Raw genomic sequence first — 13,196 nt, 5'->3', positions numbered from 1 at the left:
ATCGACACCCTACAAGGAGGGGTATACAGTGGAGGGGATGATCTGCCTGAGTACCAGTACCAGACCAACGCAGTGGGCTCTTTTCTTTCACACCATGAAGACGATACTCCGATAATGATGAAACCTCTTCATACTACGATGAGTCCAGACATTTCAGAAAACTTCAGCGTCCCGATGGCTATTGACACCGCCCCTTACCAAGACACCACGTATTCTGAGCTCGAAACCGGCCGTTCGTCTTTCTCTTCGATGCATCACCCGTGTTCCATTGAAGGCAACATAACCAGCTTCTCATCCACGGGTTCGCACCCATCGAACCGATTCACCATCTTCGAAGACCCCGACGACGTCATGAGATTTGCTACCTCGCATATTGAATTTAGTCATACCTGGCCTTCATATGCTTCCTGCGTGGATGATAACAAGGAGAATTATGAAGGAGACGAAGACGCTGATGACGAAGCCGAGAACCCCAATGCAGGCAGCACTCCTTACGCTAGCAACCTTCCTCATGCGAGAGGACATTCCATTGACCGGGCAACTTCCATATTTCCAAACTCAAGTTCGGCCATGGAACCTGTACGGAGCATCCAAGACGGAGACCACGAACTTGAACATATCCCCGACTATGCTCACACTCAAGAGACCCCCATGAACACTTATCACGACCGGCCATTCAGACATTTCTGGGCCTCAGAAGCAGAGGGAGTAGTTCTCCTACCCGCCTCCCCACCACGACACTCCCATCTTTCTGTTCCCGATGATTTCGATGCAGACGACGAGGCGGACCAGGATGTGATTTTGACGAACAGTGGCTACGACCATTCTATGAATACTCACTACCAAGATGAGATGGGATACTTCTACCGACCCTTTCCTACGCTTGCTGAGGCCCCCGAATTGTCTACGATCTATTCGCCTCTGACTGAAATCCCATCGATGAGTCCTATTTGTCCCGAAATTGTGACCCAAGGACCTCGTCGGCCCAGGAGACCTAGGGTTCGATTTCCAGTTGTATGATTTCATGATTTAGTGAAGCAGTTCTTGTCGTATGTCGTAATTGACTAAGTGGGGTGATTTCATATGCTTATTGAATGGGTTCTACGGAGCTTTCTTGAGGATCTAGGAGGTAACGAGGTGTTGCCAAAATGGCTTTTTGTTTTCAGATTGCATGCAAGAAGTTAAATACCAAATAAACTCCGAAAATCCACCTGCGTCAAAGAAGTAACCGCAGAGAATGAGCCCAAACTAAATGCCCCTAAAATGTCGTATCCACCCCCCAATCGACCGTTGCCCATTCAACTAGTATTCTGTTTTTCAAGAAAGGAAATTCAAAAAGACAAAACTCCCCAAAGGAAAATTGAATGAGAACGAAAACGATAACCCCTAAGCTCAATGCACAGCCTGTTTTCCCTTCTTATCCTTGTGACGAACGACACGAAGCCCGCCATCTTCGTTATCCTCGACATCTCCGAACAGCCGCAACAGTGTTTTCACAGTTTCTCGGGCTGCTAAGACGTCGTTGCCCATAGTGGAAGAGATCTCTTCGGTCTTCTTGGTTTGAAGATCGAGTAGATGTTCGTCAATGGTGTTGCTAACGATTATCTTCACGAATTCGACATTCTTGTCCTGGCCGATCCGATAAAGACGACAAAATGCCTTCAGGGGAGTGAATTTAGTCTCTGCGAAAGTAAAAAGGGGGGTGGGCAGTGACAAATTTGGAAATTACGTACCTGATCTTGGATGGCTTCGTTCCACCACAGATCGACCAGAATACACTTGTTCGCCATCGACATGTCAAGTCCAATGCCTCCTGCTTTGAGACTGGCAATAAGTACTCTTATCTCACCGTCGTGAGCGAATTCCTTCAAGTTTTCCTCGCGAGCGTGAAGGCGCATTTTCCCCGTCAACTATAGAAAATTAGTCTCTCAGATACTAAGATGAGCATGAAATAAGCTTGGTACCCACGCATGCATAAGGCCAACTCTCAACATGACACATAATGGCCAAGATGCGCACAAAATCCAAGAACTGAGTGAATATGACCACCTTGACATCGGGCTTTTCCGCAATCCAATGTGCCACAGTCTCTCTGATCTTGGTTAATTTGGCACTGGGGAAACTGGGGAAATTTGCCGCGCAGACGGGAATCCAGTCCGTCTCTTCTTCTTTTTCGGGCACCGGCGCAGTCTCGGATCTTGGTGTGGACATTCTGAACATGCCACCCCCGGATCTGCCCTTTGCCCACTTTCTCTCAGGCTTCTGCTTATTTCGCTGCGCAGCTTTGCTGGAGGGGGGCGTGGAGACATCGACGTGTTCTACCTCGACGCCTAATGCTGCCTCGTCGATAACAAGGTTACACTCGGCGCACTTGGGGTTCGAATTGCTGGGCGAAGGGTCGTTCGTGCTCAGGGAATAGTAACATTCCTCACAGTACAAGTGCATACATGAGGTGATCACGGGCACGACAGGGACCATCTTGCAGCTGGGACAATTTGTTCGATCCAGTCGTTCATCCCACTGCTCTTCCTCGTGCAGCTTGCACATTTTCTCGTGAAACTGGGCAATAAGTTTCGCTTTGTCGCCTTGGATAGTAGGTGTCGAATCTTTGGGATCTTCTGCCTGTGTTTGCTGTTCTTTCAGGGTGGTACCCTTGGCCATGGCCCGAATCATCTTGGAGATCTTCACGGAGGGATCTTCGGGATCTCTACATTTTCGCTCAATGTTGGTGAGTTCTCTCGAAAGCGGTCCGGACAGTAGGTCCTTGAGCATACTCTGCGTTGTGAGGGCATGGCTGCAAAACATTCGCAGTTTGAGCATCATCGTCAGGACGCATCGGTACTGCGCAAGCTTTGGGTTGTTGATTGCGTTTAGACCTGAACTTTTTGATTAGTCATGCTCTCGAAAGAAAGATGTTGGAAACAAAAAGTTGAAAACCTGTCGGCTCTCTTACTGTTAATGTTCTTAAAGAACACATCGACGATGGCCTCGTAGATTTCGCGCTCTGCTGTGCAGAACTCGGTCGTAACGATTCGCTCTTCGATGTCGGGAAATTTGATAACCGGCAAGGTAAAAAGTCGACTGGCATGGGTTCGCCGAAACATCACCGTGCGAAGTATGTTCACCAAACGCTTTTGCGATTCATCATCCTGATTTCTGACGTTAGTAGAGCATGAAAATCCGCATCACAAAGCTACCCACTTGGTAATAGTATTCCTCGAAGGTCTCAAACGTTTCATTCCCCGGGACTCCAAGAAAGTCGAAAAGTGGGTAGAATTCTTGGATAGAACTGTAAAACAGCCCATAATTAATCGTCCGTCCCTCACTATAATAGTTCCATGCAAAGAATGGAAAAAAGGAACCTACTTTTGCACTGGAGTCCCGCTTAGAATCCATTTGAATTGGCCGGTAAGCGCACGCACCGCGATGGAAGTTTGAGAAACATGGTTCTTGATAAAATGTCCCTCTATGTACAAAGCGTTAGATGGCTTCGAGCAACGGTAGAAAGATAAGGTAGGCATTACCATCGAGAATGATTCTCAAAAATTTGATCCGATGCAGAGGACCAGCAGTTTGCTCAAAGACTTCATACCACCAATCCGTGAGCGTCTTTGGGTCGGTGACCTTAGGCGCAACCGATGATTTTGGATAAGAACGTCGAACCTCCTCATACGTTGTGATTCTGTAGATATTAGTATGTTAGGGACCTGGGAATTCGGTATAAGAAACGGGCATTCTCACATAACCTCCCATTTCTGCAGACCCTTGATAGCATTGAAGGTGTCCAATCTCGAGTTCGAGCGGTAAACAAGAGCATCGACCATCTTTTCCGACTCACAATGCTTGACAAATTGCTCGCGCCTTGGTATGTTAGTCTGTTAGGCCTTCAATTTGAGAGTAAGAGTAAAAAAGACCCACCAATGCTCGACAAGATGCGCTGGCACGACAATCAATGTGGTTTTCAGAGGGTCGTCTTCGTCGGCGGGCCTCCCATCGACGACATTCGCTGTTACAATATTAGATACATTCAAAGACCACATAGTAAAAAAAGTAAGTCGCAAAACTTACCGATGGCTTGTATAGTCTTGCCAAATCCCATGGTGTCGCACAAAAGTCCACCGAAAGGAGCATGGTCAGATAATTCCCGTGCACGCTGTTCAGGTTAGTTTGAACCTTTAGACTATACCAGAAATACATACCATGAATCCTGCCCCCAAAAGCTGTTGCTATTGTCAATATAAATCCCAGGACCACTTTCTGGGGGGTAACGAACCTGATAATGGTACAAACTCGACTTGATGCCTCTGATCTTCCAGCCATTATTGCCGTCACTTTTGGCGCTGGGATTGAACTTTTTCGAGGCTTCTATGATCTCCTTCTTGTCGGAGTTGGTTTCCTTTTGGTCCGCATTAGGGATGCTTGCAATAAGTTCAGTGAGAGCCTTCTGCTTATCGGCTTTGTTGAAGCGGGGAATTGCTGGCAGAAGCGCATTCGCGTGGGCATCTTGAATCAAATTGGACTGGAAAAGTGACATGATCTTCTTATGCATCTGCTTCTGAGAGGACTTTCTTGGCTTCTTGCTGCGTTTAGATGAATCTGGTGCATCGGAAGCAGAATCTCGGTCATTCCTTCCTCTCTTCTTCGGCTGCACTTTTCTGAGCACTATATCAAGCCCGAGCTGAATACTTCTCTGCTTTTCTTTGGCAGTGATTAAATTCTTCTTGCGTCGTTGTTTTGTCGCCTGAGGTTGGTTTGAAGCTGCATTGCTGGTACCTTCGCGATTTTCATCCAGAACTGCATTATCTTGCCCTTGCGAAGGAAAGACTTGCTCATCTTCGACAGCATCGGATAGGTCTTCTCTATCTCTCATCATCTGAGCCTCAACGGCCTTTCTTCTGACAAGTTGCTTCTTGCGCGCATTTTCGTCCATTATAGCCCGCCGATATGTGACCAAATCAACCATGGTGGGGTTTTCCAAACTATCGAACCATTCCTGAGCTGCTTCAAATCTAAAAATAAAATCAGCAAATCACAATCATTGCTATTTCTTCTCATGTGTGGTGCTCACTTTGCAGAAGATTCGGCTTCCGCTGCTTCCATCTGGTCCGAACTGTCATCCTGAGGCCACTCTGATTCTTTAGTTACGTCTGGCATAATATCCGTGGAGGCCTCGCCAGTTTCGGGAAATGAAGTTGGTAGAAGAACTTCCGGAAGTTCCAAGTTCGGCTGCTGCACGAACAGCTCTTCATTTGAATTGTCATTCATCAAAGCGAACATCCGCGATATTTCATCTTCTGTCATTGGAGTATCATCGAAGCAATCTGGCAATGTCTGGTACGATGGGCAATTGGCATCAGATCCTGATTGATTCTGAGCTGAAACTGATGACAAGGTGGAAATAACAGGTGATGAATCCCAGATCTTGACTTCAGTGGGGTCATACAATTTAGCGGACTTGAGAGAAGGACTGGTCTTGAAGTTAGGAGCCTGCCCCTCGAAGTCCATCTCGGTCTTCAGTCTTCTGCTCTGTTCGAGCTCATGCTCGGAGTGGTGTTCAACCACTTGCTGGGGATCCATTTTTGCGCAAGCTGCATACTAAAGTACGGTAATGGTCAAGGTGTTGATGTAAAGAGAGGGAAATGAGGCTGGGTGAGAGGTGTGAAGAGGAGAAGAAGAGGAAGAAAAGATCAATGGAGCGACTCAAGGATTTATACCCGCTGTTGGCCACGTGATTCGATAGTAGTATGTTTTAGACCAGGACGGAATGGAATAGTGTGAAGTTGAGGGCAATAGAAGATATAAGTCTCACTCTGAGAATGAGTGGGAGGAGAAGAGGAAGAAGAAATCAACGAAGTGATTCGAATTATTATATCCGCTGTTGGCCACGTGATTTGAAAGTAGTATGTACTGGACCAGAATGGAAAGAAATGGAATAGATTGAAATGGAGATGAACAGAATGGAGGGGAATGGAATAGAGATGAATAGAATATGTGAGTTTTACTCCGAAGATGAGGGGTAGGGGAGAAGAGGAAGAAGAAACCAACGAAGCGATTCAAGAGTTTATACCCGCTGTTGGCCACGTGATTTGAGAGTAGTATGTTCTAGGTCAGTATGGAAAGGGGTGTAATAGATGGAGATGGAGAGAGATGGGATAGAGGGAAATAGACAATATGTCTCGCCTCGAGAATAAGTAGGTGTGGGGAGGAGAGAAGAGGAAGATCTCAACGGAGCTATTCACGGAGCTATCGAGTATTTGTGCCCACCGCTGAGCACGTGATCCGTAGTATGCTCTAGATCAGAATAGAAAGGAATGGACTAGAGAAAATAGAAGATATAAAAAGTCTCACCCCGACGAGAAGGATGCGTAGAAGGGAAAGAAGAGGAAGAGGAATCAACCGAGCAATACAAGTATAAATACCCGCCGCTGGACACGTGATTGAAGAGATCAGTAGATCGGAATGGATAGGAAGTAGGTAGAGGGAAATATAAGATGTGATAGTCTCACTCCGAGGCCGAGTAGGATGTGTAAAAAGAGAGAAAAGGAAGAGATAAATCGAGCAATGCAAGAATTTATAGCCGCTGTTCACCACGTGATTGGAGAAATCTAGTATGTACCAGATCAGAATGGAAATGGGTAGAATAGGGGAAGAAGATGCAAAAACCTGCCTCCAAGGAGGAATGGGATGTGTGAAGAGGAGAGAAGATGATGATATCAATCGAGCGATTAAAGTATTTATGGCAGCTGTAGAGCACGTGATTAGGAAGCCCTAGAATGTACCTGTCGGAATGGAGATAGATCGAATAGAGAAAGATACAAGATGTGAGAGTCTTTCTCCGAGGCCGAATGGGATGTGTGAAGAAGCGAGAGAGAAGAGGAAGAGAAATTCGATCGAGCAATTCAAGCATTTATAGCCGCCGTCCGGCCCATGATTAGAGAGCTCTAGAATTTACGAGGCCGGAATGGAGATCAACCGAATAGAAGAAAAGCGGGGTTGTAAAAACTGAGAAAGGCGTAGTTGTTATAGATTATCGTTTAAGCGAAATATTGATGAGCAGATGTGGGAAGCACAAAATGAACAGAACTTACCCTGTAAATATGTCTTTTAGAAAACACATGCATAGAAACAGATGGATGATCATGGCTGAAGACCATCAAAAGGTAGGAAGCGAACGTTAGGACTATTATTTGCTTAATGGATAGAAGAGATGATGAGAGAAGGGATGATGAGAGAAGAGATGATGAGAGAAGAGATGATGAGAGAAGATAAGAGGATAGTAGAGAGACGAGACAGCCGAAAAGCGACTTGAACCTCACTTCGAGATTATGCCGCAGGAGTTTAAGGGGGCAATGAGAAGTACGTGCAGGAGATGCGGCTCCTCGAGGCCGAGAATCGGTTCCTGCGTGATCAGATCAAGGAGATGGGAAAGAACGCGCCTGATATGGATAAGCTCGACAAGCATTTTCGGACCTTGGAGGAGAGTGGGGAGAGGATGGAGCGAGACATGATAACGAGAGAGTTGACACCACAGTTAGATGGGGAATATTCACATGTCGTTGCAGTTGGATATCGAGAGCAGCACAAATCATACCGATATAACCTCCGCACCCTAGGCCTGATGATTTCTTTGGCGAATGCCTGGAGATGATGTGTTTTTGCAACATCTGGTTGTATACTTGGGTGCTTTCAGTTTGTCTAAGGCGACAAAGGGATTTGACTCGAGGCATTTCTTCAGATCGGCTAACCTGGTGATGGGAAATCCGAGTAGGTAAGTTCACTTGAGAATGTGAGCAGCTCAAAAACAGGATATTGAATTATCGACTGATTGATGTAGGAAGAATCGAGGTCTTTCAGGGCGCTGACTATCTAGAAAATGCCTCGGAGAATACTCATAAGGAAACGGCGAAACGCTTGGGAGCTTGCCTCCGAATATATCTTCATTATGTCAGTTCCAAACTGATATAGACAATTCAGTGCCGTAAACACGAACAGGAATGTATACTCACGGATCCTGGCTACAATAAATGCGACAATATCGAAATGGGTTCGAGTACCTTCCTTCTATGATTGTTGTGACGAAAACGTGGAGGTATGTAGTTGCTCGGTTCTTGTCGGTTGCATGTCCGTCTAGTCTGTAGGGAGAAGTAGCAGAAATGACATTCTGACATATTTAATGCATTATTAAACAATACACAACAAATAGGCCGGCTGGCCCAATGGCAAGGCGCTTGACTACGAATCAAGAGATTGCAGGTTCGACCCCTGCGTCGGTCAATCTTTTTGCTCACATTGACAATGTGAAGTGGAGTTAGTTTTTTTTTCTAATGTGTGCTCGGTCCAACTCTTCGGGACTAGCGCCAGTTCGTTTCTCTGTGAAGACGATATCCACGCTAAACTCTTTCCGTTAACAACTCTGCAACCGTATGGAGGTTTGCTTGCCGTCCCGTCCTTCAGATAGTACAGTACATCCTGATCAAGTTTCTTTCCATAGGAAAGACTGCCATCATGTAAGAGAAAAGAGAAAACGCGTGTATAATGTACACTGCACTGTTGGTGCCCTTTTCGCCAGGAAAGCCGATCCAGCAATAGCCCGATTATGTACATGCATATCCCTTGAAGACCTCCTGCCAGCCTGGTCTACCCTCATTTTTGGTAAGAGGAAAGCCCGAATAAAAGCATAACGCCATACATACTCACCCTTACAAGCGGCTTTACAGTGCTGAAGAGATGTGCGGATTCACCACCAGGTAACAACCTCCTGCATCGCCTCATCATTGAACGCCCAGCTTAAAGATTCCATATTACCCGGGTTAAACAAAGCATCTGCCATCTGATATAACTGTTAGCAACGGTCACCGGAAAGAGGACTATGCTAAACTCACTGTAAGATCCCAATCCCCCAGGCCCTCGGATGGGGTGTCCAAAGATATTGGCGGGTGGGAATTTAAGGCTCCATTCGCTTGACCCTGCGCCGCAGTTCGCTCAAGTATTGATAAACAGGTATCCCCGGCCTCAGTTGCGGCTTGGATAAGGAGTCGCGAAACCTCTTCCATACTAAGCCCTCGCATGAGAGCTTGGACCTGCGTAGCGATTACACAAGCTAGCAGGTATGCTTTAATGTTTGTCTCACCGGCTTCTATACATCGCATACACCAAGGCTTCACATCCTCTATCGCAGCCAAAAGATCTGGTCGCAAGGTGACAGGACCGAGACCTTCGTCTTCTTGGAGCTGGGCTCTGAGCTCCCCAGAGATAAGTAAGGTAGCTTGTAAGGCAACAGTGCGGCAGAATCCGGAGCCACAGACTGCGAGTCTTGCAAAGTCGTCGCGGTTTGATGAGAATGTATCGCTACCACTGTGGCAGTTCATGACCGACGATGCTGGATATACCGCATACCAGATTTTGAGCGACGTCTCAACGACCACCTTTCGAGAGAATGCATATGTTGTCTGCCGTAAAGACGGCCCAAAGTAAGGTATATGAAGAGCGGATACATACTGGTGCATAATAAAGTTGACCATGCGGCTGGCGAACTGTGTCGGTGATTTCCCATTGTCTGATTTGTAACCTTGGAGAGTTCGAGTCAGGGCCCTATATGACGCTCGCAAGTCTGCGTCAAGTCGTAGAACCTCTTCGTATGAACCCTGAGAGCTGATATCATTTAGAAACTTCGCCACCGCAAGCCGCGAAGGAAATGTTTTACGAAGGGCAATTGCGATGGATGTTTCTGTAAAATCATTCTCCAACATCGGGGCGGAACCCTCAGTAATGAGTTGCTCATCATCGAAATTTCCCGGTGGCTGCGTATCAAAGTCGTTGAGCGAAATAAGCGGAGCACCCCCGGCAGTCATGCTTGACTGCAGGGCTAGCTCCAGAATGGTATTCCACAGCCTTCTGCGCATTTCGGAAATGAAGGTACTCTTAGTCGGCAGCCGAGATGGGTCTCTGTGTAGACCCATACTCATTGCTCTTCTGAGAAGCTCGCCAGCCGAGACCCAGATTGAATCCCTGCCAATACCTATTGTCTCCCGAGCGATCAAGAGTAGAATGTTGGTTTGCACAAATTGAATCCCGAGACGAGATTTGAACTCAGGTTCAGAGATCCAAGTAAGAGCTTCGTATACCCACCGAACTGCCGATGAACGTAGTGAGAAGTTTTCATCGTAGGTTGCTGCACCAATAGCAAATACAAGCTTAAGTTGGACCAAGAAACCTGGATCCGGCTTAGCCTCCGCTATCCAGAGCGCTTCATAGTCCCGTCTAAAACTGGGAACATGAAGGATTCGGTGCATCGTCTCCGTGGTTCGGAGATAGCAGTCAACAAGCTCATTAGCAACATCTACTCGCGGTAGATCAGGAGTCGGTGGAGTGGGCCAGGGAGGCGCGCGCTGTGACTTGATAACCCTAGCTAAGGATTTACATTTCTGCACCCCGGAAAACACCTCGTGTATCCCGTCTCGCAACATAGGGTCAATAGGACTCAATAAGTCTTTAAACTATAAAAATATGAGTCAGTTGAGTCTCCAATGAAGATTCGAACGAACGTGTAACGAGGCCTTACAAGAGACATCCCAACAATCCAATGACTCTGACCAAACAGACGAGTCTTATGCATGACACTGCGAGTTAATCCTTGCGGTGGCCCAAATAGACTATTTTCACGATGGAAGTAGTAAGTCCCACCAATTTGTGATGCCGCCGTTTCAATCTCGGAGTTTGGAGGGGAAGCATGAGACCGAGGCGTGAATTTAGAAGTCGCTTTGGACAGTTGTTTTTCAAGTTCTTTGATTCGGCATTTCATAAGCTCAACATTTTGACTAAAGCTTTGATTCGCAGGCGACAGTGCAATTGCAGAGCTAACTAAGGAACTTGATAGATTGCTCGAAACAGTCGATTGTCTGCTTGTATACGGAGCATTCTCATCAGAAGCTAGCCTGCGCAATGTTGGGGCGGGCTGTGGAGACGGTGAATGGCTTTCGTAGATGCAACTAGCATTCCTTGCCTTCAGACAGTTGCTGCAGGGGTTCTCCCGATTGCAACGAAGCTTGCGTCTTCTGCAGAGAGCGCACGAACTATGTCCGGCTCTTGTCGTTAGTATGCAGATAGACAAGAGGTGGGTCCGGACTCACACAGCTGGCCTTCTGCGTCGACGTCCGGGCTCGGCCATCGTTATCTGCTTTGATATATGCAGTTTCTTAGCTCCGAAATGCTTCGAAATGTGTCTAATCAGATCAATCGTAAGACATCACAAATAATCTCCGAAGGAATGTCCCCGGTCTGATTTTCAAAGATAGAAGTTGCGGTTGATGTCCGTCTCGCGTGCCATTCTCCGGCTCCAATGCCGTAGAAAGCTGCGCTGTTGGTCCGTCTGGTCTGCCATTTGCCGAGTCCGAGTTAGTCATCTTCCGGGCGTTGCCCAAACGGGCAAGTATACTGCCTCCTTGCTCTATCTTGAACTCCAATTTATATTCTGCCTCAATTCCTCGAGGTTGGAGCTGGCTCTAGCCTAGTGGTCCAGCTTATATAATACAAAGCCACTCAACTACCTTCTTTTCTAGTGGTGCAAGGTCTTGCAGGCGTTTCAGTGTAACATGACATCTACAAACGACTGAGGGAGATGTCTCGCCTACAAGTGAAAAGGTGGATTCATGGGCATTTTTACCCCGATTTGCTGCATCCCGACATACGCAGTCACCAGAGGTATGGGCCCAACGCTTGCAGGCTACTTGTATGCAATTCTCAGCGCTGCGTCGACATCCGGCCGTATCATCCACGGAATTTTCAGAAGGCTGACAGATATGGCAAACTGAACGTATTCACGATTGAGGCTCTTATTAACCGGCATCTTCATCTTTTGCATGGACTTCGCTACAACAAACGCAGGGTTGATAGTGTACTCGGGTGCGTTTGGCTTCACTTCCGGGATTGTAGGTTCCACCTCTTCACCTTTGACCCATTCACAACCCCCCAGATTTAGCCCTTGGCTTTAGAAGAACTTTCCATGACCCTGTCTTGAATTGCATGGTGGTATATTGCCGATAGTCAACATCTTGACCAGGTATCTCTTCGACGTCGAACCTGGACAGGACATTGGCTGCAACCATTCGCATCTCAGCCCATGCAAAGCTGTACACAGTTAGTATCCCAAAATTAGATATAAGGTACTGGGTGCTCTTACTTCATTCCGATACATGAGTGGCTTCCCGCAGAAAAAGGATAGTACGCGCCCAGACTATGTAGTTGTTAGTACAACAGATGATATAACAAGGACATATGACACTCACTCAGGGTTGGGAGCACCCTCCCTTTCCTCTTCAGTATCTAACCATATCTCTGACCAGAACTTCATAGGCTCAGGCCAGAAATTTTCACTGCTTCAGATCTCGGTAGCTTGCGGAGACAACAGTACCGGGAGGAATATCATAGCCAGCTAAATGACACCATTCCTTGCCGGTCTTGCGCCCCATCTCACTCGCGATCGGATGCATTCGCAGATTCTCTTTAATACAAGCATTGAGATACTTGAATTGATCACTTGTCCGTATAGTCTTATCATCAATAAGAGGATCGTCTGGGCTCAGCACTGGGAGTGATTGGAGCAATTTCTTCTTTTTGTCCCGGCTGCGCGCGAGCTCCAAAAGCAGACAGGCGATAGTCCCTGACGTAGTCTCAGACCCTGCAAGAAGAATCTCGGCCATTTGATGAATGATATCACGGGATGTCATTTTCTGAAGGTTGTCCGGACGGGTGCCGTCTTCGATGAGACGTTGCAGGAGATCTGTACGTGAAGCTGTTTTATCCGCCGCGCGACTGTGAACAATTGCTTGAATGCCCTGAAGCAGTATGTGCATTAGTGTTAACAGATCAATAAATTTTTACGGTCCGGCCTACGGTGATCATGTCTGCGGGCCAGTCATACTGGAGGCTGAACCCGAGTTTTCTCAGAAGCTTCTTCAAATAAACTCTCTATTGGGGAGTCAGTAAACGATCGCGACAAATGATGGAGGGCTTATTATACCTGATACCGTTGTGTCATGCCCGAGAATATAGAATCTGTGATGTGTTTCCAAATCCTCTCCTCAATGTTGAGGTATTCGTCCTTGGTAGGATTTGTCTGCCCGAACCCTCGACCAAAAGAGCATTCGCCCATTCTAGGAAGCGATCGAGTGATGAAGAAGGCTTTTTCATGGTTGTTA

General features: G+C 46.9%; 4 protein-coding genes and 1 non-coding gene across 5 annotated transcripts; 2 read left to right on the top strand and 3 right to left on the bottom strand.

Annotated features, from left to right (window-relative positions):
* Window positions 1-174: 174 nt before the first annotated feature.
* LDX57_011710 (uncharacterized protein) lies at window positions 175-1,020 on the top strand (the record flags this gene model as incomplete). The annotated part of the gene is made up of 1 exon (XM_046093452.1): window positions 175-1,020. The coding sequence occupies one exon, from the start codon at window positions 175-177 to the stop codon at window positions 1,018-1,020; it is 846 nt and encodes a 281-aa protein (XP_045949430.1).
* Window positions 1,021-1,392: 372 nt separating this feature from the next.
* LDX57_011709 (putative SNF2 family helicase) lies at window positions 1,393-5,577 on the bottom strand (the record flags this gene model as incomplete). The annotated part of the gene is made up of 13 exons (XM_046093451.1): window positions 1,393-1,659; window positions 1,734-1,910; window positions 1,969-2,876; window positions 2,954-3,149; window positions 3,202-3,289; window positions 3,367-3,466; window positions 3,525-3,682; window positions 3,742-3,861; window positions 3,919-4,006; window positions 4,069-4,153; window positions 4,200-4,220; window positions 4,274-5,009; window positions 5,069-5,577. 13 exons carry the CDS (start codon window positions 5,575-5,577, stop codon window positions 1,393-1,395), a joined length of 3,453 nt encoding a protein of 1,150 aa, XP_045949429.1.
* A 2,625-nt stretch (window positions 5,578-8,202) lies between these two features.
* Window positions 8,203-8,274, top strand: LDX57_011708. Its single transcript has one exon. It is a non-coding gene; the product is annotated as a tRNA-Arg (tRNA).
* A 268-nt stretch (window positions 8,275-8,542) lies between these two features.
* On the bottom strand, window positions 8,543-10,368 carry LDX57_011707 (fungal specific transcription factor domain-containing protein). Its single transcript, XM_046093450.1, has 2 exons — window positions 8,883-10,368; window positions 8,543-8,830 (listed from the first exon to the last, which is right to left on the bottom strand). Exons 1-2 carry the CDS (start codon window positions 10,290-10,292, stop codon window positions 8,738-8,740), a joined length of 1,503 nt encoding a protein of 500 aa, XP_045949428.1. The 5' UTR covers window positions 10,293-10,368; the 3' UTR covers window positions 8,543-8,737.
* Window positions 10,369-12,368: 2,000 nt separating this feature from the next.
* Window positions 12,369-13,150, bottom strand: LDX57_011706 (uncharacterized protein; the record flags this gene model as incomplete). The annotated part of the gene is made up of 3 exons (XM_046093449.1): window positions 12,369-12,833; window positions 12,892-12,966; window positions 13,019-13,150. The coding sequence occupies 3 exons, from the start codon at window positions 13,148-13,150 to the stop codon at window positions 12,369-12,371; spliced, it is 672 nt and encodes a 223-aa protein (XP_045949427.1).
* Window positions 13,151-13,196: the final 46 nt, after the last annotated feature.

This window comes from Aspergillus melleus (genome assembly GCF_016097325.1).
Source record: "Aspergillus melleus strain CBS 546.65 chromosome Unknown contig7, whole genome shotgun sequence".
In the NCBI taxonomy this organism is placed as follows: domain Eukaryota; kingdom Fungi; phylum Ascomycota; class Eurotiomycetes; order Eurotiales; family Aspergillaceae; genus Aspergillus; species Aspergillus melleus.
The sequence above is the reverse complement of the archived record's forward strand: the minus strand, read 5'-3'. Positions and strand labels throughout refer to the sequence as shown.